Raw genomic sequence first — 23,966 nt, 5'->3', positions numbered from 1 at the left:
GGGCTTCCTACTCCCATGTGTTTCTCTTAGTATCGAGCCCAGCTAGGCCTTAGTCTTATTTCTTTTGGATAGGCCTAGGGCTACATATGACTTAGGAGAAACAAATGGGCAATAAGGTTCTCCATCACATCTCCTACACCATCAGAAAATGATATGCTTACATAGCGTGCAAGGCGAACCTCACTAGGCAGGGGTAAGGCCTATACAAGACAAGCCATACTAAATGGCCCACCTAAGGTTTTGGGCTCATAACCACCTAGGAGTTCATTTTCAGAGTTTAGATACAACATTAAATGCCCTGGAAAAGTGGTGGACCCCATTGATTTGGCCTCACATGAATTTTATGTCAAACAGATTTTTGGTAAAAAGGTGTTTCCGGGCCATTTTTTAGTCAATTTTATTATCATGTGGGGCCCACATCTAGTGAAAGGAAATATCCATATGATAGATTTATGTATAGGCTTTAAAACTCATAAGGTAGGCCTCATTGGTTGAGTGTGTACTATTTATGGTGATGGCCCAAACATGGGTACTTGGAGGAACTGTGCAGGAAATACAATGCAGAAATAATTTTAGCCCGATTTTGAGTACATCTCACGATCACATGGGGCCACCATTCAGTGTGCCATCAGGTTCCCTTGGTAATCTTATATATGGAATTCAAAACTCATAAGGTGAGACCCACTGGTTGCACACACATAATTTTTTGTGCAAGGCCAAACATGAGCATTTCAATTTTCTATGCAGAATTTTCTGCACAACTGCTCCTAGCCCCATCTTGAGATCCGCTCCCCAATCATGTGGGGTCCTCTCTAGCTCAAGTAAATTACTATTTCTCCAACCATAGGTATAGGCTAGAAATTCTAGATTTTGGCCCATGACTATCTTGTATGTGGGGTCTACCATAGAGGCCCAAAGTTAGTCCAAAACCTAGAAAATCAGATATATATACAGTTTTAGGAATGGATCTGTTCTAACTTTGGGTCCAGTTCTCAAACAATCGGTGCTATTCCTTATGAAGTGGTAAGACATCCCAATACTCAGACATGTGAAATAAACATCCCCCATGGTAGGACCCTTTGCTACATATAGTGGGGCCCACCATGAGGTGTAAAAGAGGCTTACATGCAATACAGTTATATACTTTGAGAAAGTTTCAGCAGACCGAAAAGTGCAAAAGATAGAAAATAGATCCAATGGCAAGTAGGGCCAACACGCTGGTAAAGAATAAATAAGATACACATATCAATGCACATGACTGATCAGATTGAATGGCCTAATAAAACACATAAATCACAAGTGGGTCCACAATAAGAAGAACCTTATGGACAACATACACATTAAGTAGCAAATGAGTTGTGTTGATCAAATCTTTATGATCAGATTCTCTATTGAAAAATCTAAGCCAATGGATGGTTTTGGAATACAACATTTAGGCGGGCATAGAGAGTCTTAGATCCATCTGGACCACACATAACAATTAAATATTTATCCTTATAGAATCATTTGTTGGTCCGGAATTTCCTAAATTCTATCAAGAAAGAATCTGACCACAGGGACCATACATGTGATAAATAATAACTCAAGTAAACTAAGAAAAAATCTCAAATAGATTCAACCATTGGAATCACGGATATTGCCCATACAATGTGTGGCCACAACAAACTCAAATACATTTTCGCACGAGGCCAATAATTCAATCCAAATTCCAATCGAGGCATATTATAAATCATTGGAAAGCTAGTTTGATCTTATATGAAACCAATTATATGTTTCTATTGGGTCCATAAAGAGATTCAAAAAAAATAAAAATAAATAAAAATAAAAAATGGGGCCGTTCTTAGAAAATCGAGACCATCTATGTACTGTTGGACAGTAGCCCAGTAAAATCGATGCTACGGGAGATTGGATTGTTAAAGAGACACGAAATTTGGTTTAGAGTTAGCACATAGTGTGATACATAGTACCACTACGTTTCACATCAAATCTTAACACGTCTGATTTTATACAATTTTTACAAGAAGTTGTCCAAATAGGGAAACAATATTACATATGAAAGGTGTGGAAATAACATACATCCTTGAGTGGGCCAACATATAAATCTGATGCCGAAAGATGAGCTAAGATAGATCTGGAAGAGGTGATCAACAGCTGCAAGGGTCCTGAATAAATTTATGACCCCTCTTGGAGCTCTAGAAAAGTTTTCTGACAGCCGTTAGAGGTTCAAAATGAATTTTCTACAACTAATGAAACTTAGAAACCAAATCGAGTGACTACAGATGATCCCGAATGCATCTCCGGCGGATTGTTGGAGGCCCAACAGGGATGTTCAACACTCTTGGAAACTCAAGAGACAAATCTGACGACTACAGATAATTGAGAATGAATTTTCAACAACTATTGGAGGTTTGAAAAGATTTTTAGGCAAGTATTAGGGCCTATTTGGGAGCGTTGATTTAGAACCCCCTGGATTTGAAACCCCTTGCATTTGAAATCCTCCTATTGTGTTTGGCACTGTCAATTGGGAATCAACTTTAATCCAAAAGTAGCTATGCATGGTATATGTACAGGGGCTTGAATTTAATTACTAAATTAACTTTAATATTTCTAATTAGTGAACGGGCGTGATGTTTAACACAATGGTTGCAATAAACCCGCTGAAATACATGTTTTGCCCTAAAATGATGAAATTACAAGCCTCATATTGGCCACAAGTACAAAATCATGTATGAGTGACTAACCAACGATTTTGCCACAAGTACATAATCATGTATGAGTGACTAACCAACGATTTTTAATCATTGATTTACATGGACAATGTTTGAACGGTGTTGATCATCATATTAAAGTAATTATAGTGATGCAACTAATAATCTAATTGTTTTGGGACATCATTAGTGGGCCATGTGCCAAATAGAATAATAGTCGACATACATGTTACACATGCAACTCTTGGAAGGATTTTAGATGTAATCCAAGCTCTCACCGTGGATTTCAAACCCCAGTTACTTTATGGTGCCAAACAACCAGGGGAGTTGAAATCCCCTCAAATCCTCTCAAATCCCCCCAAATCCATGGTGCCAAATCTGACAGATCTCTTAGTAAAAAAAAAAAAACAACATTAATATGGAAGGGGGGCATTGATCTTCCATCTCTAAATCCAGCAGGCCTTTGCACTTCCGGGGACGATTAAAGGTTCTAAAAACTCATAGAACTATTTGATTATGATGATTGGTGTATGATTAATCCTTGTCTGTGGAAGAGAAGAGGATCAAGATGTAAGCTTAGTTGAGGGACCGAAGGGAGAGAGGAGAAAGAAATTTATTTATATTCCCTTAGTTTTAATACTCTCCTCATTAAGTAATTTATGAGGAGTTATAATACTCTCATTAAGTAATTTATTTATAATACTTAGTTTTCAGAGGGATAATGAGATCATTATCGTTTGAATCAAAACACATCAAAAATACTGACAGATACACATCATGAATATGGTGCTCACCTCGTACTTTAAAAAACAAACAAACAAACAAGAAAAAAAAAACAAAAACTGTATATGCGCTGTACATACACATAAGAGCTGTGTACTCTTAAGACAATTAATGGCGTCCCCATTCTCTCTGAGGAAGAGATCAATGATTCCTAGAAATAAATCAGTGGTTGGTCAGTTTATATTATACTCACTCATTCAAAGCTAAAATCGGCAAATCAAGAAATTCACTGAGTTATGCATCACCAAAACCATAGTCCCATGAATGCAAAATCCCACACAGCAGCAACCTGAACATTTGCCTACGGGTAGGTAGGGAAGGAGCTGCAATCCCTATCACAGTAGTAATGTTGAATACATGTCTTGGCTCTCTTCTACAAGAACTACAAACACTGATAAAAATCCGGGGGCACAAAAAGTAGGTAACAGGGGGGGCTCTTCATGTATACAATATAAAACAGCTCACTCTTTTAAAATAGTGTGTATCCATCACACAGCTTACATTTAGTTAGAAGTGGAAAATAAGAAAGTAGCATGCTGCCAAAAGCTAATACCTGAGCTAGTTATCAAGCACTCAATCTCAATAGATGTAGCACATGTGAACAAGATCTGGACAATTCATCTGCTGGGCCTACCAAAGTGGGGCGCACCATGAAAACCACACCAGTAGGGTATGATCCTACCCTCTGGTTGGACTCCTTTTGAGGGTTATACTAGGGTGGTTAGGGAAGAGTCCAACCAGCAGTTATAATCAACTGACCTGCAAGATTTTCAGTGTATGGAACCATACAAGATAGTATGAATCTCGTACATGTGACCCAAGAACTGAGATTGTGTTTGATACCGATTGTAGATATTGGCATTCAGCGCTGGACCTTACTCGAAAAAACAAACACAGAAGAGAAAGTGTACTGTACAATGGAAGTCCAACAAGCTAAAAGCCTATACGCCGTGGAACTCCTGGTGTAACAGCATGTAAGATAACTGGCCATGGATCAACATCATTCCCAACCCATCAACATCTTTGTCACTCCCTCTTCGATCTTGTTCTTATCAGCCAAATATTCATTTCCGTCATTGAGGAGGATTCTGTAGACTTCCCACTCCCGGCCACCAATCACATGCCTTCCAATCTCAGCCTTCAAAGACACCATAACAATTCATTTAGACTGGATGAATATTACAAGTTCACATTGCTGCAGCTTCAATATGACAATATACAAGAGAAACAGTGTTTTGTGGATGCATCCTGTGTTGCTCAAGGAATTATAGGCAGACCTACAGTTTTCCAACGTGCAGGCCTACGTAAATGGGGAGGCAGGTTCGGTGGTCCAAGCCATCCATCTGATGGGACCCCACTGTTGATGGGGACTCCCTTGAAAATATTCAAGATTGGAAGACCGTAATTGTTGACCAACAGTCTATATAAATAGATGATGAAGGAAAAAGTACAGCAATCAACCAGATTTAGCAGATAATGGTCCAGTGATCAATGGGTTCAATCTCAGAGATTTTCAATACGTCATCCATGGTGGGGCCCAACAGTAAAACTTTTGGATCATGCTTGCTTATGGGCAGGAACCTTAATTCCTATATTGCATGTTGCCCTCGTGAATGAGAGAAGCAGAAAACAAGGTGTAGTGAAATACCACCTAACAGCATTCTCTACAAGCATGACCAATAAAGACATACCGAGAAGATGCATGTGTTGAGCATTTTAAGAGCAAGGGTGATGTCGTAGAAGACGAGGGGCCGCCCCTTTCCAGACAATTCAACAGGGTTTGCAACCAGAAGCTCGGGGTCAGGCCCACGCCTAATAACCGTTACACGGAGCGGGCGGAACAGCTCCATCCGCAAGCGATCGCATAATGCCTTCCGCTTGTTTGTGTCTACAATCTTCTTCCCATCTGCTTGCATTACAAACAAGTCCACTTCACAGTTTCCACTTTGGTTCGCAGAGAAACGTCCATAAGATATCTGTTGCACATTAAAAAAAATATAATAATTAAAAAAAAAGAAAGATAAACCAATTAAAATTTACAGATCTTAGAAAGAATGCCTTTTGTGTTGATCGACAGACATGATGTCCATTATGTACCTGGCATGCAAACATGACTGCAGCTATATATCATAATTGGGGAGTTATGTTATACTCTGGCAGCAAATGACACTTGATATGCAGGCACACAGAAATTGTACGCATGGCATACATTAATTTAAATCAAACCGACTAAATGGTGGAAAACAGCCCATTAACTTAAATCAAACAGCCAAATTATGAAAAACAGTGTCGCTAGGTCACAGTTCCAAAATTAAGTTGGATGAAAAGTTTTAACCTCTGATTTGTGGACACTCGTTGAAATAGGATCATCGGATATTTTTCATTTTTAAGCATCCAATACATGTCCAACAATCCAATATTCAGATAATCAAGTAATCATAATTTTCAATTCATGATGCATCAAACTGGAAAGCACAATTTGAACAGTTTAATTTGAATTACTTATATTCCACATGTAATTTTTAAGTAATTCTAAGTGCATGTGTATCATCAGTCATACTCTGCTAGAGTATCAAAGCTTTTCCATCAAATATTATACTCATATTTTAAATGTTATAGTGTCTCCTACAAGGCCAGAAGGCTCTCACCCTTTCAAGGCCCTCTCTTACATCATTCTCTCAAGGAGTTGAGGTATCACGTATCGTATTCATAATTTTGTATAGTCATGGCGTAGTATAACCAAGCAATTAATTACATCAACATCATCATGATATCATTCAAAAAAACATATCATCATCATCATGATCTTCTTCTTTCCAAGTTTCTTCTTTGAGGCCCAATTTTAATGACCCAAGTTGGGAATATGGGCACTACTGTAGTCCCACCGTAGTCCTACTGAAAAAGCATCGGTAGGGCACATCGACATCATCATGACTAATGTGGGTTTGCAATTGCCATTGGCATTGCATGGTACAAGCAACGTTTTGCAAACTTGGGGGAATCAAATACAAGAGCATGCCCCAATGCTACTCCAAAAATCCACAAGGAAATCATAAAGTACGTGATGCCACAGGCCACCCTAATCAAGCCCGGTGTGAAAATGGCCCTGCATTAATCACCACCGGTGAGGAATCTCGAACACGAGACCTCCCGCTCTGATACCACTTTGATGCAGGATAATAAACCACTTGCTCTAAAAGCTCGAACTGATAGAGAATGGCGAATCAATCCCTTTATCCCATAGCCCAAGCCCCACATCACATGGGTTAGGACCTCGGCCGAACCCCCCTCGTGGACCCCACATCACATGGGTTCCGCCTCACATGAGCCACCCGCCTCGAGTGTGCCCCTACATCCCATAGGCCACCTCACTCGATCCCGGTGTGAAAATGCCCCAGCATTAGTACGTGGACAAACATGATAGGGTAAAAAAACATGATGATCCAGTACTTCAAGAAGAATTTATGGAACAAGAAGCCTATCAATATATTAACAATGATCCTGATGCAGATTATTACTCTACCTCTCATATGTCGACAGGGTGCTCTAAACCGCCAGCACCTAAAAGACCTTGTGGGCATGGGCCATTAGCTAGATGGGGTAGACCACATCCATATGGCATGGTTAACCAAAGGGATAAATGACCCACTCAAACAACATTAGAAAATCGTTACAAAAATAAAGATAAAAAAACAATTATTCAATACATTGCTAAATGGTTATACTAAGCTGGTGTTGCTTTCAATACCATTAAATTAAAAAGTGTCAAAGTGATTGTTGACTAAAAACCCTTCATATCATGGAGGGAAACTTGCTTAAACATAGAAGTCGAGTTCACTAGATATTTTATCACTGAATACAAAGAGACGTAGAAATTTTATTAATGTACTCTAATGGCCGATGCATTTACCAATAGATCCGGTTAGAAATTAATTGTCTGACTGAAACTATGTTCTTAAAGTTCGTGGATGCATCAGCCCATTCCCATATGACTGAATATCTTTTTAAAATTATTAGATGATGTACTTGGAGAAATCGGAGAAGAATACATCGTCCAAGTTATCACAGAAAACAAAACCTCCTACATGCTTGTCAATCACCTTCTTGTGGAGAAGCAGCACCATTTATTTTGGACATCAAGAGCAGCACATTGTATAGATTTAATGTTGGATGATATAGGTAAGTTAAAATTAAAGTAATGTCTGAAGCTAGATGAAAAACTATATTTATGTATAAACATACCCTTCAACTCCATAATATGAGAAAACATTTAGGATGAATTTTCTTCGTCCGGCCATCACCCAATTTGCAAGGACTTTTTAACACTAAAAATGTTGTATGCTTAAAAAGGCTGAACTTAAGAAGTTTTGTGGTGTCCATCAATTGGAATAACTGGCCTTGGTCAAAGAAGCTCGAAGGAAGGCTACTCCAACAAACTATCCTTTCATAATCGTTTTGAATGCAAGAACTAAGGGCATTGAAGTCTTCAAAACCCTTAGTAATTGTGTTAAGATTAGTGGACGATGATGAGAAGCCACCAACGTGGATACATTTATGATGGTATGAATAGAGCTAGATAAAAAAAAAAAAATTTTAAAAAAATAAAAAAATAAAAAAAAAAGGAACACTTCCAATATAAAAGAATGTGATTATGGGCCTAGATATAATAGATGTCATCTCCTTTGTATTTGGCTACCTACATCCTTAATCATTTTGTATTCTTCACTTTTTTCGATCAAAGCGAGGCATAAGTGACGTAAGTGGTAGGATTTCTTGACGTTTTTGAGAGAATGGTTGCAAATAAGGATGAACGAGAAAGGATATCTTAACTTTTAGACTTCTACTTGAAGAGCTCAGGAATTTTCACGAGGGACAAGGTCATCTGCCATAAAACTATGAAATTTGCCAAGTAGGGGTGTACACGAACCGAGCTAGCTCGGTTAGCTCGCTCGACTTGACTTGAAAAAGCTCAATTCGACTTGGTTCGAAGCTGAGTTCGAGCCGAGTCGAACTGATTTTTTGAGCTCAAAAATGAGTTCGAGCAGGCCCCAACTTGACTCGACTTGACTCGGATCGAATCCATCTCGAATCGAACTCGGATCGAACTAGTTCGGTGACTCGGTTACTTTGCCATTAATGTTGCTCAGCAACTGTTTGATAAAATGACTCAACGAAATGTGACTGGTGGCAAGGAAGGTATGTACATGAAACAAATACCCTTTTTGTCTTTGTTTTTCTTGGTTTTTATGTTGCTTAGAAGGTGTTTGATAAAATACCTGTAAAACCGTTGCTTCTATTTGTAAAACAGTGGGATTTTGAAGTTGCAGTTCAGGTGTTTGTGGAAATGCCTTAATGGCGAACTCGGCTCGATCTTGGCTCCAACTCGGCCCGAGTTGGCCCAAGCTGCTGACCGAACCGAGCCAAGCTGGCCAGTCAGGCTCGAGGACCGAGCCGAGCCAAGTTCGAGCTAAGGTCAGCCACTGATCGAGCCGAGTCAAGCTGAGGCCAACTCGACTCAATTCGACTTGATGTACGCCCCTGAGTATAAGCATCTTAGAGGGTAGATAGAGGTTATGAACTCTTTTTTTTTTTTTTTTTTTACAAAGTGTAACTTACTATTACTATTTAAATAGCTTGTTGGTGCGGAATGTATAGAATGGACCGAACGAGGAAGGATCTGGCACCGAAGAAATTGACCATGAAAATTCTCAACTTCACATATTCTGCAAGTAGTTGTGAGCGCAACCGGAGTACATTCGAGATGGTAAGATTTTGAACATACTCAAATATTGGATTAGAATGCTCAAATCAAATATTGAAAGTATAAAATCACTGATTCACTATTAATTCAAATTTTAAACAAATTCACAGCAAAAAAAAAAAAAAAACCGGGAATCGTCTTAAAGAAAAGAAGCTTAGACTTGGACTTTGTCTAATACAACCAAAAGTTGTGAATATGATTCTTAGCCAAGCAACAAAAACCTAATTCCTACTATCCCATTTGCCTCAACGATATACAAGCAGATAGTGAGTGGTTTTTTAAAATAAACGACCCAATGTTTGCATGCGAGGACCTAACATGAGCCCGAGTAAACTAGGACGGTTTTGAATCAGCACTTCGAGAAAGTTCAAGTCAAAGGTCGAGAAGACGGGCAAGGCCACCTAGAAGCAGTCAGTGCCTAGAAGAAGACAAGATTGAGAAGATACAAAATGAAGATGAACAACCATTAGAGATGTAGATGAACAACTAGTGGAAATCGGTGATGATAAAACAGAAGACGAGGAAGTATACATTGAAGAAGATGATGACTTGATGATCATGGCAATGAGAATGATGCCAACGATGGTGAAGATGTCAATGGGTTAAGAATCAATGTATATAGTATATTCCTATAATACTATGACTCAATATCAATGGCAACAACATTGAGCCAATTTTGAATTTTCAAATTTTGAAGTTGTATAATGTAGTTCTGTTTTAAATTACTTCTGTTCAAAATCACATCAATAAAATTACTATGTTATTTTTTCACATTTTTTTAGTGTATGCATTGATTTGAGCACTTGTTAGTTGACTTTAAAGTCTAATAGTAATAGTTTAATAGATGTAATAAATATAAAAAATAAAAAATTTGACCATAAAACTATAAAAAGCAATTCCCTACACTTGTAATATTTTTACATAATTTTTTATATTTTTTTCCTTCATTTTTTATTCTTTCGAAAGAATTGTTTTTTAAGGTTGTGCAATGGCATATGCAATTGTGTGATCACATATACGCAATCCTGATGGGTCACACAACACCGCATATGCTATTGATAGAGTTGGTGATAATTGAAGGGAAAAAAAAAGTGTTTAACATGAAGCACTTCTACGTAGGCATTATGCCTGACACTCACAAGCCTCTTTGAAGATGGAAGACTCACTGATCATTAGAATCCCAACTGCACATTTCACGTGTCTCCAGAATAGTTGGATTGATTGATTTGGGTGGCATCATTTAAACAAGTCATACTTGAAATTTCAATGCTTTATAATTTAAACAATCCAATCAATGGTTTTTCACCCATTCAATGTGAACCATGGCTCTTTTTTCCAATATTTTGATAATGTGACAGAAGAGGTTTGCTTACAGACTGAAAAGGAAGGAGCGGGGCCTGAGTTTGGATTCTGTGAATGTCGTGTTGCTTGGGAAATGGCTATGGAGATTTGTAGTGGAAGAAGGAAGGCTATGGAGTAAAGTAATTGCTAACAAGTATAGCACCTAGGATAGGTGATGCAGGACAATTAACCACTTGCTCTAAAAGCTCAAACTGTTAGAGTACGACGAATTTATCCCTTTATCTCATAGCCCAGGGCCCACATCTCATGGGTTAAGACCTTGGCCGAACCCCCCTCATGGGCCCCAAATCACATGGGCCACCTACCCCGAGTGTGTCCCCGCATCCCACGAGCTACCCCACTTGAGCTCGGTATGAAATGCGCATTAATCACCCCCGGTGAGGAGTCTCGAACACGAGACCTCCCCAGTGAGCCCCAAATCACATGGGTCACCCACCCTGAGTGTGTCCCCACATTAATGCAGGGGCATTTTCATACCGGGCTCGAGTGGGGTAGCCCATGGGTTGCGAGGACACACTTGGGGTGGGTGACCCATGTGATTTGGGGCCCATGGGGGAGGTCTCGCGTTCGAGACTCCTCACCGAGGGTGATTAATGCGCATTTCACATCGGACTCGAGTGGGGTAGCCCGTGGGATGCAGGAACACACTCGGGGTGGGCGGCCCATGTGATTTGGGGCCCACGAATGGGGTTCGGCCGAGGTCCTAACCCATGAGAAGTAGGGCGTGGGCTATGAGATAAAGGGATTAATTCGCCATACTCTAACAGTTGTTCGAGCTTTTAGAGCAAGTGGTTAATTGTCCTGCATCAATAGGAGATGGTGGATTAGGAAACCATCTCGATATAAGGCCTCAGGCTTGTGGAAAGCTGTCCACCCGATGGCTCCTAAATTCATGGAAGGAGTGTCTTTCTCAATAAAAAAGATGGGAGACACATCCAGTACTTGGAGGATTCTTGGTGTAGCGGGAGACCTCTTTGAGAGGAGTTCCTAGTGCTAGCCAACCTCGCCCTAGAGAGGAACATAACAGTGGATCGGTGTTTCTCCTTGATGGGCAGAGTGGTGGTGTCGTCTCCTCTTTGTCATAAGGCTCTCAGGGACAATGAAGTAGAAGCTTTTCAAGCCTTCTCAATAGATTGAAAAGCACAAATCTTAAGGTGGGGGCCAGCGATGGTCTGGTTTGGCATCTTCATAGGTCAGGCAAGTTTCCAGTGCGTTCCTTCTACAAGATGGTTGAGAATCATAGCCGTAGTGCATTGAGTTGTAATTACTTCTTTTAGCACTACGGTGCTCCTCCTAAGGTGGCTGCATTTGATGGTTGGTTGGTAGGAAGAAAGTGCTTACAGTGAATAGTCTCATTAAAAGAGTTATGATCATCCCCAACATGTGTCGTGTGTATATGCGATGCTGAGTAGGTGGATCATCTCTTCATTCATTGTCATTTTGCTAGGAAGGTGTGGGATAGCTTCTTTTCCCTTCTCCATATGCTTTGAGTTGTGCCGGAAACTATTGAGGCGTCCATTGCAACGGCATGAGTGGAGAGTTGGAAAGGGAGGAAAGGCGGTTTGAAGGATGGTCTTGATGGAAGTTCTTTAGGCCATTTGGGGAAAACGGAATAGTCAATGCTGCGATAATAGGAGCGATTCTGTGGATGGGGTTTGTTAGAAAGGCTATGTTCTCGATAGCTCTTTGGATCTCCGGCCGTAAGGAGCTGGATGGTTGTAATGTCCTGCCCTTGTTAGGGTTGTAATCCTCCGTCTTATTTTTGCTAAATCGGGTTTTATCGAAAAAAAATTGTCAATTCTTATACACACACACACACACACACACTTTTAGTTATAACCCCTCGGGGAATGCCCCAACATATCAAAAATTCTGATTGCCCAAGAAGTCTGTGACACTGATACATGCATAGAAGCTAGAGACAAGTGAGCCTCCATGCACAATGAGACTTACGAGCCTCTTTAGAGAAACTCGTATTAATTTATACACATGTGCATAGATGCTGGAGACAAGTGAGCCTCCATGCACAATGAGGCTCGCAAGCCTCTCTAGAGAAGCTCATATCAACTTATATAAGGGATTATGGCACGTGCAATGCACATGGAGAGAATTGGATAAAGAAAAACTGAGAAAGAGACTGAAGGAAGGGGTGCAATTACACACACTTGGGCTACACGAGGAATATAGAAGGGTTTTTGTGGTGGGCAACCCATGCACACTTTTCCCATGCTAGGAACTACTCCAGCTTTAGATCTTGCCTTGTTTTTTGGCCTATATCCTAACATGAGTCAGCACAACAAATGGATGGTGTGGATGTTGTAGATTCATCATGGCGGGCCCCATAGAGCCTCTATCGCACGGGCTCCCTAACGCTACACCTTCCAAGTGGCTACAAGCAAAGATGAGAAGTGATGCGGGCTCTTCCCTGGAAGGAGTTGAAAGGACAAATGCTCTCAGCTTGAAGCCTACACAATAGAAAAAACCAAAGCTTTTTTTCCCTCCACACAACTAATTACAGGGGTTAAAATGTCCAAAAGTTGCTCACAGTGATATATAGTGTAGATGACAAAGCAAGGAAAAGGGTAGACGCAATAGGGCTGAAAGTCGAGCAGGTTCAACTCGACTTACCCGTAACCGACCCAAGATTGGGTTGGGCTCGGGCAGGACGTATCGGGTTCGCTCTCGGGCTTGGGCTATACAAACACCAACCCAATAAAATTTATGTCGAGCCCGAGTTGAGGTCTCGAGTTGCCTGAACCAACTCGAACCCATTCGATATCAAAGTTATAAATTATAATTGCGTGTTGATCATCTTTGTTTTAGGCATAGGAAATTCCAATGCGGTCACGTCTCATTGGTCCACGTCATTTCCAATGACTCAAGCTAACAAGATGCGCCGGATTTCTCTCTCCCAAATAGATTGCGTGCTACACCACGGCTTTTAACGTGTGGAACTTCTCTGGGGCCCACAATGATTTGTGTTTTAGATCCACAGTCCATCAATTTTTACAGATCATTCTAGAGCATGGCCCCAAAAATGAGGCACATTCAAAGCTCATGTGGACCACACCATTAGAAAGCAGTAGGGATTGAACAAACTACCATTGAAACTTTCCTAGGGACAACCGTGAGGCTTATTTTCCATTTGGCGTGTTCATAAGATCACACATACCTGGAGGAAGTTAAAATACAAATATCAGCTTGATCAGAGCCTTTTGTGGCCCCAAAATGTTTTCAACAATAGCATCGATTCCTATTGTTTTCAGTGGTGTGGTCCACTTTAGCTTTGGATCTACATTTTTTTTTGGGCTCATATTCTAAAATGATTTAAAATTTTAGATGGATAGTGTGGATTTAAGAAATACATTATCGTAGGGCCCACGTAAATTTCACACGTCAATAATTTTTGTTGCTTGTTGTGTAGTGCAAGGGAGTGGATTAGGTGAGACCTAGTCTCACCCAAGACTTTGCAGCCCTTACCATGGGGCCCACCTTGCTGTGAGTATTTTGTACCCACTTCGTCCATTTGTTTTTTTCAGATCATTTTAGAGCACGAACCCAAAAATTAAGCAGATCCAATTATCAGGTGGAGTATAGTCTAGGAAACAGTGATGATTGAACACCCAACCATTAAAAACTTCGTAGGGCACAAATTAATGTTTCCGTAGATTTTATTTGCCATCTAATTTGTTGATAAGTTCACATAAGCCTGGATGAAGGGGAAAAAAACAAATATTAGTTTGTTCTTTTCTTTTCTTTTTCTTCTTCTTCTTCTTCTTTTTTTTTTGTGTGTGTGTGTGTGTGTGTGTGTGTGTGTGTGTGGTTTGGCACTTTACAGTGATTTTGGTTCAACCTGCAGACCAACCTAACTGAGCCCTCTTGGGTTGGGCTTGGGTTGAGAATTCCCAACCCAAGGTTGGGTTGGGTTGGGTTGGGTTAGGGTTGAGGTATAGGAACCTTGGGTTGGGCTAGGGTTGAGCCCCAACCAGCCCGACTTTCAGCCCTAAGACACAAGCTCTCAGATACAAAAAAGAAGAAGAAGAAGATGATGATGATGATGATGAATGCGACATTAGTCTTAGCTAAATAGGATCAACTTCATTGTTTTTTTCTTCTTCTTCTTTTCTTTTTTTTTTTTCCTCTCCCTAACTTGGGTTTCAATTTTCGTACCTGGATGTTCTTTGTCGTCATCATCATATAAGCCTTATCCCAATTAATTGGGTCAACCACATAAATCATTTTCCACCATTTGACACTACCAAGGGCCATACCTTCAATTAGACCATAGGTCATCAAGTTTTTTCTTACTATATCCATCTACATATTGTTCGGGTTCATCATGAAAGTTATGGCATAAATTTGATGGCCACCAACCTAACGCAAACCTCCTTTATCCAGGCTGGGAACTAGCGATGAAAGCACAAAACTCCCATAGGAACTATCTAATAGACTACTATATAGGTTGATTACTATCAAGCTCTATCTAATAGTATATTACATGGGATGATTACAATAAACTAGTACCTACATGTTCGAATCACCACACATGCATTTTCCATTCAAAAGAAGGAAAAAGGATAGATATTAGTACCTGGATGTTGTAATCCTTCAGAGTTCTCATGATGTCATAAAGAAGGCCCTTGTGGTCTTGGCAAAGGATTTGGATGAGAGTGTGAGCCGGGCTGAGAGAGTTGTCCATTGTGACAGAGAGACTGCTGGACATTGTGGGAGATCCCACAGGTGGTTCTTCAGGCAGCTCTAAGCTGAACATTTCTTCCGTGACCGCAGGAGGAAGAAAAGAGGACCCTTGCAAACACATGGCAAGCTCCGACCTGGCCAATTCAATCTCACAATATATCATGGAGTCCTCTAAAGCAACTCTCAATTGCTCACATGTTTCATCTTGTCTCTTCTTTGTGTGGAGAAGCTCCCTGATCAGACAAGACACATGGAATTATGTATTCAAAGCCATAAAAGATGAAAACAGGAAACCGAGCTAAGAGACTAGCAATACTGAGACCCCGCGTAAAAATATGCAATTCTGAAACATTTGAACAATAGAAAAGTTGCCCCTAACAGTATTCATGAAGGAACTATAGCAATGTATATATAGGAACATATCCAATTCAAAACAAATAATCGAAGATGGTAACACAATCGGGTCGTCAATGGACTGAATTCAAATGACTCCTTCCAACTCAATCAGATTTGGTCCGACTTGGGCAAACAAAGTACATGTTTTTGGGTTAAACTCATTCCGAAAATTCAGTTCACCGCCAAGTGTCGCACAGTTTTTAACCCATCATTCGAAGAAAGAACCTATATGCACAGTGGACTCATATGAAAGATACATCATCATTATCAATGTTTACAAAATTGTATTCGTATCTCAAATCGTAACAGGGGTTGAATCGTATCGAATTGCAAGTCATATTGCAAATTAAGAAGAAATTTTATATCAATTTGGTGTTTCGACTAGTTAAGAGGTAAGAAATTTTAAAAAAAGCTCCATGATTTAATGTTGAAGAGAATATATATCATTTAATCTCTTGTAAAGAACAAAAAAAAATAATTTACCTTCTCTAAATTATTCCTAAAGCCCCGCCAATTTAAAAACATAAAGTGAAAGCCAAGTGAAGCTTAAAATAGAAGCGAACAAGTATAATTTGAATCGTAAATCGGGATTCAAAACGTAAATCGTAGGATTCAAATTATAAAATTGTAGGATCGATATAAAAAGGAATTCAATGTGGGATTCAAAACGTTTGCTAAAGATTTGACTGAGATCGTAAATCATAGGATTTTGACAACACTAATCATTATCATCATCATAGCTTTGTCCCAGCCTTTTAGGGTTAGCTTTATGAATCTGTCTCACCAATCAAAATAGAAATAGAAGGGTAACACTATAACAACAAAAACCCATACCGAAATAACAGTTTGATGTGATTAATTTATTTAACACGTAGGCTAGGATTCTAAGATGGACCACAGGCACATCTAAGATCACCGAAATTGCATAAATCCAAATTCTAAATAAGAAAAAGAATTTATATTTTAATGGACGAATGACAAAATTAAAGTTACTGGATGGTTCAAATTTCATTTCTCTAAATTCATCAAAGTTCTAGAGCAACTCAATGGAAGTTTTGTGTAACCGGGAGAGCTTTGTAAAGTGGTACAGTCAGGTAAAGTGAATGGTGGAAGATTGAACCCACAGCCTCTTAACACATAACCAAGGAACCATCCACATAAAGTAACTTAGTAAGTGTAAAACTACTTTGCAACTAAAATATACTTAACTCTAAAAAAATAAATGGGAAATGATCATATAATAGTGTTGAGTTCAATCGAGACCCTTGGACAACCCATCATAAGATTCGGACATTCCATTAGATCCACGATACATTTCATGGGCCACGGTGAAAGAATCACACGAATCAGACCATTTCTAACGTCCAGTCAATAGCCTATAAAATGAACCATCAAATCACTAAGATAAAAATAGGTCCATTCAACAACGACCCCATCTTCTTCTTTTTCTTTTCTTTTTTCTTTTTTTTAATGGTAATAGGCCCTATCATGGATCACTTATAGTTTTGAAGCATCAGTTTTATCAGGCCATCCTAACCATCCCAACAGTCGCTTGAAGAAACTAATGGCTATGAAAATGAGGCTTCTTATGGATGAATCGGATCCAAGGTGCTACATTTACAGCCACTGCCATTACTGTTACGATACAGGCCGTAATGGTCGTTATGGCCCCCATAACAGCCATTACAGCCTTTTTTTCTTTTTCTTTTTCTTTTTCCTTTTTTTTTTTTTTTTTTTCGTAAAAATCTATTTGGGCCCTGTTATGGGGGCTTGTTAAAGGGCCATTTTTTTCTGTTGCCATTTTGGCCTTGTAACGCGTAAAGGTTACCACCGTTACCATTTTGGCATACCTTGATTGGATCATTCCATCAGTCTAAAATTTTCAGGGTGGCCCATGCAATGAATGTTGGACTTAATGGATGACCTAAATCTTTCAATGCAAGTGTCCAAGTGTCTTGACATAACTCGACAACACCACAACACAGTGTGATCATTTACCAAAGTAAATCTGCTGAAACAACGTGGCATTACCAATTTCTAGCATCTACACCGTACATGTGGATGATATCTGAGATGATCGGGACTATTGATCTAGTTGGCTACTCTATACATGGGTTATATGGTATAAAAATCATAGAAAATGAATCTTAACCATTGCATCAGTAGAGCATACAATGGACAGTTATAGAAGTTGCACAAAAAAGGAGACATGGTCCACATTCATTAGTAAAATATGCACCTATTGGAGCGCTTAGATTGTTCTATAATTGTTTGGGTTGTTTCATATCAACATTATATATATATATATATATATATATATATATATATATATATATATATAACCCTAGATCAATGGTCCCTAAAACCTTAGATGTGTGTACTCATGTGCCAGTTTGTGCAAGTTGAGTCCATGTTTGGTCATCTAGTGTCAATTTTTATGAGCCCCATCATTGATCAATGATACCACAAAATGCTCCCATCTTGGAAGATCCCAACCCTTCTTGAGTGACCTAAAGTATAAGGCTATAGAGAAAGGACAATGACATCCTAGAAAACAACCAGAAGGTTGGATACCTAGGATCTTAGCATTTGGGAGACCCCATCTATGGGGAGCACCATGTCTATAGTCTAGACCGATGAGCCATGGGATCCAGTTGCACAAAATGGGCAAATGAAGAGAATCCTAGTGCATCAAAAATGCAATATTTCCAAGTAATTGTTCAATCCATCATCCTCTCTGGCACACAGCATCTTCCATTAATATATTAATATTTCATAGACTATTTATATTTACTTTTTATATTTTAGGTTCATAAAGTTGTTGTCTTTTTTATAAGTTTTCTTTTTCCTATTTTGTTTTACTTCTTATCAAGTTTTAGTCAAATATAGTCAAAACAGATGAGATAAGGGCAGATCGAGTCATCGAAATCTTGACTCATTGCTTGACTAAGCTGAGTCCAGGGGCCCGCCATTTAAATTATGAAAGCTTTTGGGCCTTATTTCATTGTTTTCTATGGTATCGCCCACCTGATGGCTGGTTCAGCCTAATTTTTGGGTTGTCCCATTTTCAAGGTGGGGCACACATATCAGATGGGTTCGATGCCACACACACTCCACGTGGATCCCATTTGGACTGTTATGCATTATCACCATAGCAATTTCCATTATGTGCCTTCTTGTATTCCAACTCAAACTCTTAATGATTTAAAACAAGTGATTTCCCACTTCTGCTACTGCTTCCTATAACTGAAGGCAAACCTGATTCAAATTCCAGATTAATCAATTGGGTAATCCAAACATTCTGATGCAACTAGGAGCACTATAACTTATATTGTTCTAAGAGCACTGGATAATGTCTCAGTAAAATAATTGTAAACATTTTAAATTTACACAGAATCAGCATAGAATCTGTCAATATTATGATGATTAAACTTTTTGGGTCATGGGCTTGACTCTCACAACCCTTGTTGATCAAATTATCAACAGAATAGAGGTTTTCACTAAACCGAGTGATCTGGGTCAATTCTCCAGCAGTTGCACCGAGCTGACTCAGTTAACAAGTCAATTCAACAAGTGCAATGGGTCCTGACCAGGTCAGACTTAAGAGCAGAACTCAGCTCAAAATCTCATCAAGTTCACTTGTTGAATTTCAATTAAAGTCACCAAGTTTTAGAACATAGCATGTCAGATCTGAGCTTTCCGTCAGGTGGAACACACTGATTAGATCTTCTGGCTCAAAAATTAGGCCACTGCATGCCTCAAGTGGATCTCCATATATCAAACAGATGGACTGCTGATTTTTCTAGCCATCCATTTCCTTTACAGCCCATTACACCATCAACTACACATCCCAAAAAATACATATTTGGAATCCTCATCATTTTACCCCCATTGGAATCCTCATCATTTTACCCCCCCCCCAAAAAAAAAAAAAAAAAAACCGTTACAGGGCCATATTGGCCCGGCCGGCGGATAACGGTATGTTTTTTTTTTTTTTTTTGGAAAGATAAAGGTGATGGCCAGCCAATAACATCATCTAATACCTTGGATCAAACCTCAACTAATGGTAATTGAAGTTGGAATATCTGAATGGGCCTTTAAGCATTATTTTACTTTTCGGGAGCAGGTTTTAACACCTTGAATTATCCAAAATCTATAACAGTCTACAGGATAATCAACTTTACATTCTTTAAGTGTATTCATTGCAGTATACAACATCAACTTCACCATAGCATAAGGGAAAGAAAAAGAAAGAGAATAGGAGGAAATACAGCATGAAATAATCTTAGGAAAAAGATACAAGTAAAGAATCTATTTAGTAGTATGAGACCTGGTGTCAGTGATGAAGAAGAGGTCAATCACTCTTCCATCTGGTGTGGTCGACACCTTCACTCTTCTTATTGTAAGCTCCAACTCACAAAGAACCCTTGTCACATCTGACAAATTGTAACAAAATAGATGGAAAGTATCTAATAAGAACTTCTAAAAACATCCATACCCAAAATACAGGGCCGACAAATAAAATAAAACCCAATCCAAACCCAAAAAAAAAAGAACATATAAAAATGATCATACAAAAAGAGAAAATGCTATGGAACAATAAAGCCGAATGTCGGAGATTGCTCAAAACTCAAAAGAAACTAAAAATGAAGAAACCAAGCAATTCAAGAAGGGAAGTTCTAGGTTGTTTTGCATGAGGAGAAATTGAAGGATGATTCCTAGCAGAAATGCCAATAAAACAAGAGTGAAAGACATGGGCCACTAATCATGTGATGCACATTGTGAACAAGCCTTGACCAAAAAAGTCAGACGGCTGTGCTCATGAAGTCAAGTGCGTCAGACATGTACGACAGTACGAGAGATTGGGAGACTAGAAAAATGATGAGCAACAACCTACATTTGACATACAGATGTGGCCCACCTACTGAGAGGACCTAATTTTTTTAGAAGCCCATGCTTCACATGTTGTAAATCACCCATTCAACGTTTCCTCACACGAATCACGCAAGTGTTTATCCTCAAAAAGAAATAAGCAAGACAATAAAAGCATATATAATCCACAATGGAAACCCAGGACAAGAAACTTAAATATCAAAAGATCATAACACAGAAAATCCAAGAATCTTTTCCTAGAAATACAGTGTACTCTATGAAGTTAAATAAATTGATTCATTGTGGAGTATAATGAACACCTTGGAGAATAAGATCTTGGATCATAGTATTGTTCTACACTTGTGGGTCAGAAATTTCACAGACTCACATGTAGAAAGAAGTTTGTGGAGTGAATAGTGCAAGGAATTACATGAACAAATAGACTGAAATCCTAAGGCCCTGTTTGGCTGCCATTAAAAATGAGTTCATCTCATTTTACTTAAAAGTAATTAAGTAATTATGTATTAGAGATTTCGCTAAGGATTAAAACTAATCTTGATAACCCATAATTTATATAAACCATCTCCAATACAGAATTACTGTTAACTAAAATGAGATAAACTCATTTTTGAGTGGCAACCAAACAGGGCCATATACCGTAATTCGTTTGCAAATTGATCCAAGAATGCAGAATATATAATTTATTAACGGTCTAGTAGCGGTCTGGTCTTACCTACCCACAGTCACCTATGAAAAATGGAAATAAGAACGAAAATTTCACATCCAAAATATAGTTCATTTCAATGAAAATTCGAGCTGCATTACAACTGCTAAAGTAATACGGTGCAAGCCGCCAAATTGTACTTCTCTTCCTCAGAATTCATATAGAAGGCAGTTCATAAATTGAATTGCAATTTGAGGGTTTACTTCCTCACTAGGAATATTGGGAAACATCATTCACATATTGTCATTTCCTATTGTTTAAACCCAATGTATCGCAATTCAAGTCGCTTGTGCATCCAAACACATCTCAGACACACCTCGGAAAAGGTTCCCGCTCTTAACATGAAAAGAAGAAGAAAAACAACTTCAAAGAGGAAAAAGAAGAAGAAGAGTTTCTATCTGAAATTCTCACCATGCAAGAGACCCATCCGATCAATACAAGCGAACTTCAAAAGGAAAACATCAGGTGGCTTCGGCTGGACCTCTCGCCCATAGTAAAAAATCCCAGAAGCCGAAGAACACGAAGGGCACGCCCCCAAAAGCCTCTTCTTCAATAAGCTCCATCTTGGTGTCCAACTCTCTTCCCTTCCTACTACCCAGAATACTATATAGCACCATTTCCCGTCCGTTGAAACATCTTCACAGTTCATTTAAATTAGAAAATTCAAAATTGAAGAAAACAAAAAAAAAAAACAAAAAAGGAAAGAAATAAACCAATATACAGGGGAAAACAATTGACACCCATCCGGATTGATTTCCTCACACCTATTTTCCATTTAAGGATTTGAAATAGTACACTTTCGTACTATCTCAAAGCCCAGAATGGAAAATTGAGCGCTAGCAAATTACAAGATGGATGTAAATATCATCGGACGATTGCATACGTTTCGTCGCATGGAAGTTCCCATTTGGTCAAACTGTATGTGGCCCACCCCAATGTGTATGTGCCATCCAACCGATCCATCAGACGGGGCCTCTCCCATGTTAGGCCCAGAGCCGAAAAATCAGCCTAATCGAGAAATCAGAGCCACACCACAGAGAACAACAGGGAGCAATGAGGACTACACAACTGCCACCAAAGAAACTTCCAGTTTGTGCATGCGACCCAAAGTGATGGATACGCGGCATCCAATTCATTCATCAGACGTGCCCCACCAGGATCAAAGGACCATCCAAAAATCAGACCATTCCAGCACACAGGTGGGCCACACCACATGAATTTAGAGGTTTTAGCCATGACCACTGTTCCCTGTAGTGTGACGCCTCTGAGTTCAGGATCAGCCTGATTCTAAATCTCTATAGTAAACATGACGTGGCACACCTGATGCACGGTTCGGATTCTACAATCGCATCACGGTGGGCCCCATAAACCCAAATATCAATTCAAAGACAAGATTCAAAAAAAAAAAAAAAAAAGCAAGCTGGTTACCTCCTTTTACAATGCTTAACCCAAAGAACAAGATTATGCGGCAGAGATCGCATCCGAGGCCAGTCTTATCCGGGCAATTGATGGTGATGACGCTGGGATCGCCGAACTTCTCCGGCTGACTGATGAGCACGACATCGTCAGAGGGAATACCCATCTGCCCCTATTTCTTTTGAAATGATTCTAGAAAAGAGATGGATGATGAAATCAAAACCTCTTCTTCTACTTCTTCTTCTTCTTCTTCAGAAGCTCTTCTTGAGAATTCCACCAGAGAAATTGCTAGAGATAGGATCTGCTCTTCTTCTTCTTCTCCTTCTCTTTCTTGGAATTTCCATGTAGAGAAGAAAGAGCTCAGATGAGAACAGGGAGGGGAGATTTCTCTCACTTCTTCTTCAGTATATGGATGGTTTTCTTCTATCTTCTTTATGACTTGCAATGGGTCGATTTGGGATATCCTCTTGTCTGGAATCTGGATTTATTCCTACATATACGATTCAGTGAGAGTTCACCACCGTTTTGAGATGCCGGTGCTTTACTCCTCTTCCTCGCATGTACGGCTCGGCACACCAACCACAGAAAGGGAAGCGAATTGGCTGGTGTACCACACACCACCGATCTGGCTGATGTGCTGACGTCACCGAGTTATGTGGGTCTCATAATGATGTATGTGTTATATCCCAACGGTCCTTCCATTTTTTCGAGCATGTCGTGAGGCTTGGCCCAAAAATTAAGAGATATCGAAAGTTCAAGTAGACCACGTTGCAAAAAGAAGTGGGGGATTGAATGTATACCATTGAAACCCTTCTGGGTCGTAGAAGTTTTATTCCTCTTTATCTAAGTCTCTATAACTTTATGAATAGATTGGATGGAAAATAAATGTTACAATGGGCTTTGCTTTATGAATGATGTTTTAACTTTGAGAATCATTATCCCACTCTTATTTGCGGTGCCACTCACTTAAGATTTGGATATGAATTATTTTTGAATTTATGCTCAAAAATAATATTGCAAAATGAATAAACAGTGAGATATAATAATACATCATTTTTGGATCTCGTAACTTTAATTTCTTTTAACCGTTTGTATAACTTTGATCTTCTCCGAACCCTAAACCTGGGACCCTAGACCGTTCGTTTAACTTGTGCCGTAAGAGCATGTCTTGACACCACATGTACCCCACATCAGTGAGAGCCGTGGTGTGTGGTACACCAGCCATTATGCTTTTGGCCGATGTGTG

The 23,966-nt window shown here is 39.3% G+C and overlaps 1 protein-coding gene across 1 annotated transcript; it reads right to left on the bottom strand.

The window, feature by feature from the left end:
* Positions 1-3,934: 3,934 nt before the first annotated feature.
* Positions 3,935-23,192, bottom strand: LOC131231840 (ACT domain-containing protein ACR10). The gene is made up of 6 exons (XM_058228144.1): positions 22,733-23,192; positions 21,716-21,940; positions 20,039-20,144; positions 15,206-15,545; positions 5,183-5,467; positions 3,935-4,629 (listed from the first exon to the last, which is right to left on the bottom strand). Exons 1-6 carry the CDS (start codon positions 22,884-22,886, stop codon positions 4,492-4,494), a joined length of 1,248 nt encoding a protein of 415 aa, XP_058084127.1. The 5' UTR covers positions 22,887-23,192; the 3' UTR covers positions 3,935-4,491.
* Positions 23,193-23,966: the final 774 nt, after the last annotated feature.

The sequence above is a fragment of the Magnolia sinica genome, chromosome 17 (genome assembly GCF_029962835.1).
Source record: "Magnolia sinica isolate HGM2019 chromosome 17, MsV1, whole genome shotgun sequence".
NCBI lineage: Eukaryota > Viridiplantae > Streptophyta > Magnoliopsida > Magnoliales > Magnoliaceae > Magnolia > Magnolia sinica.
The sequence above is the reverse complement of the archived record's forward strand: the minus strand, read 5'-3'. Positions and strand labels throughout refer to the sequence as shown.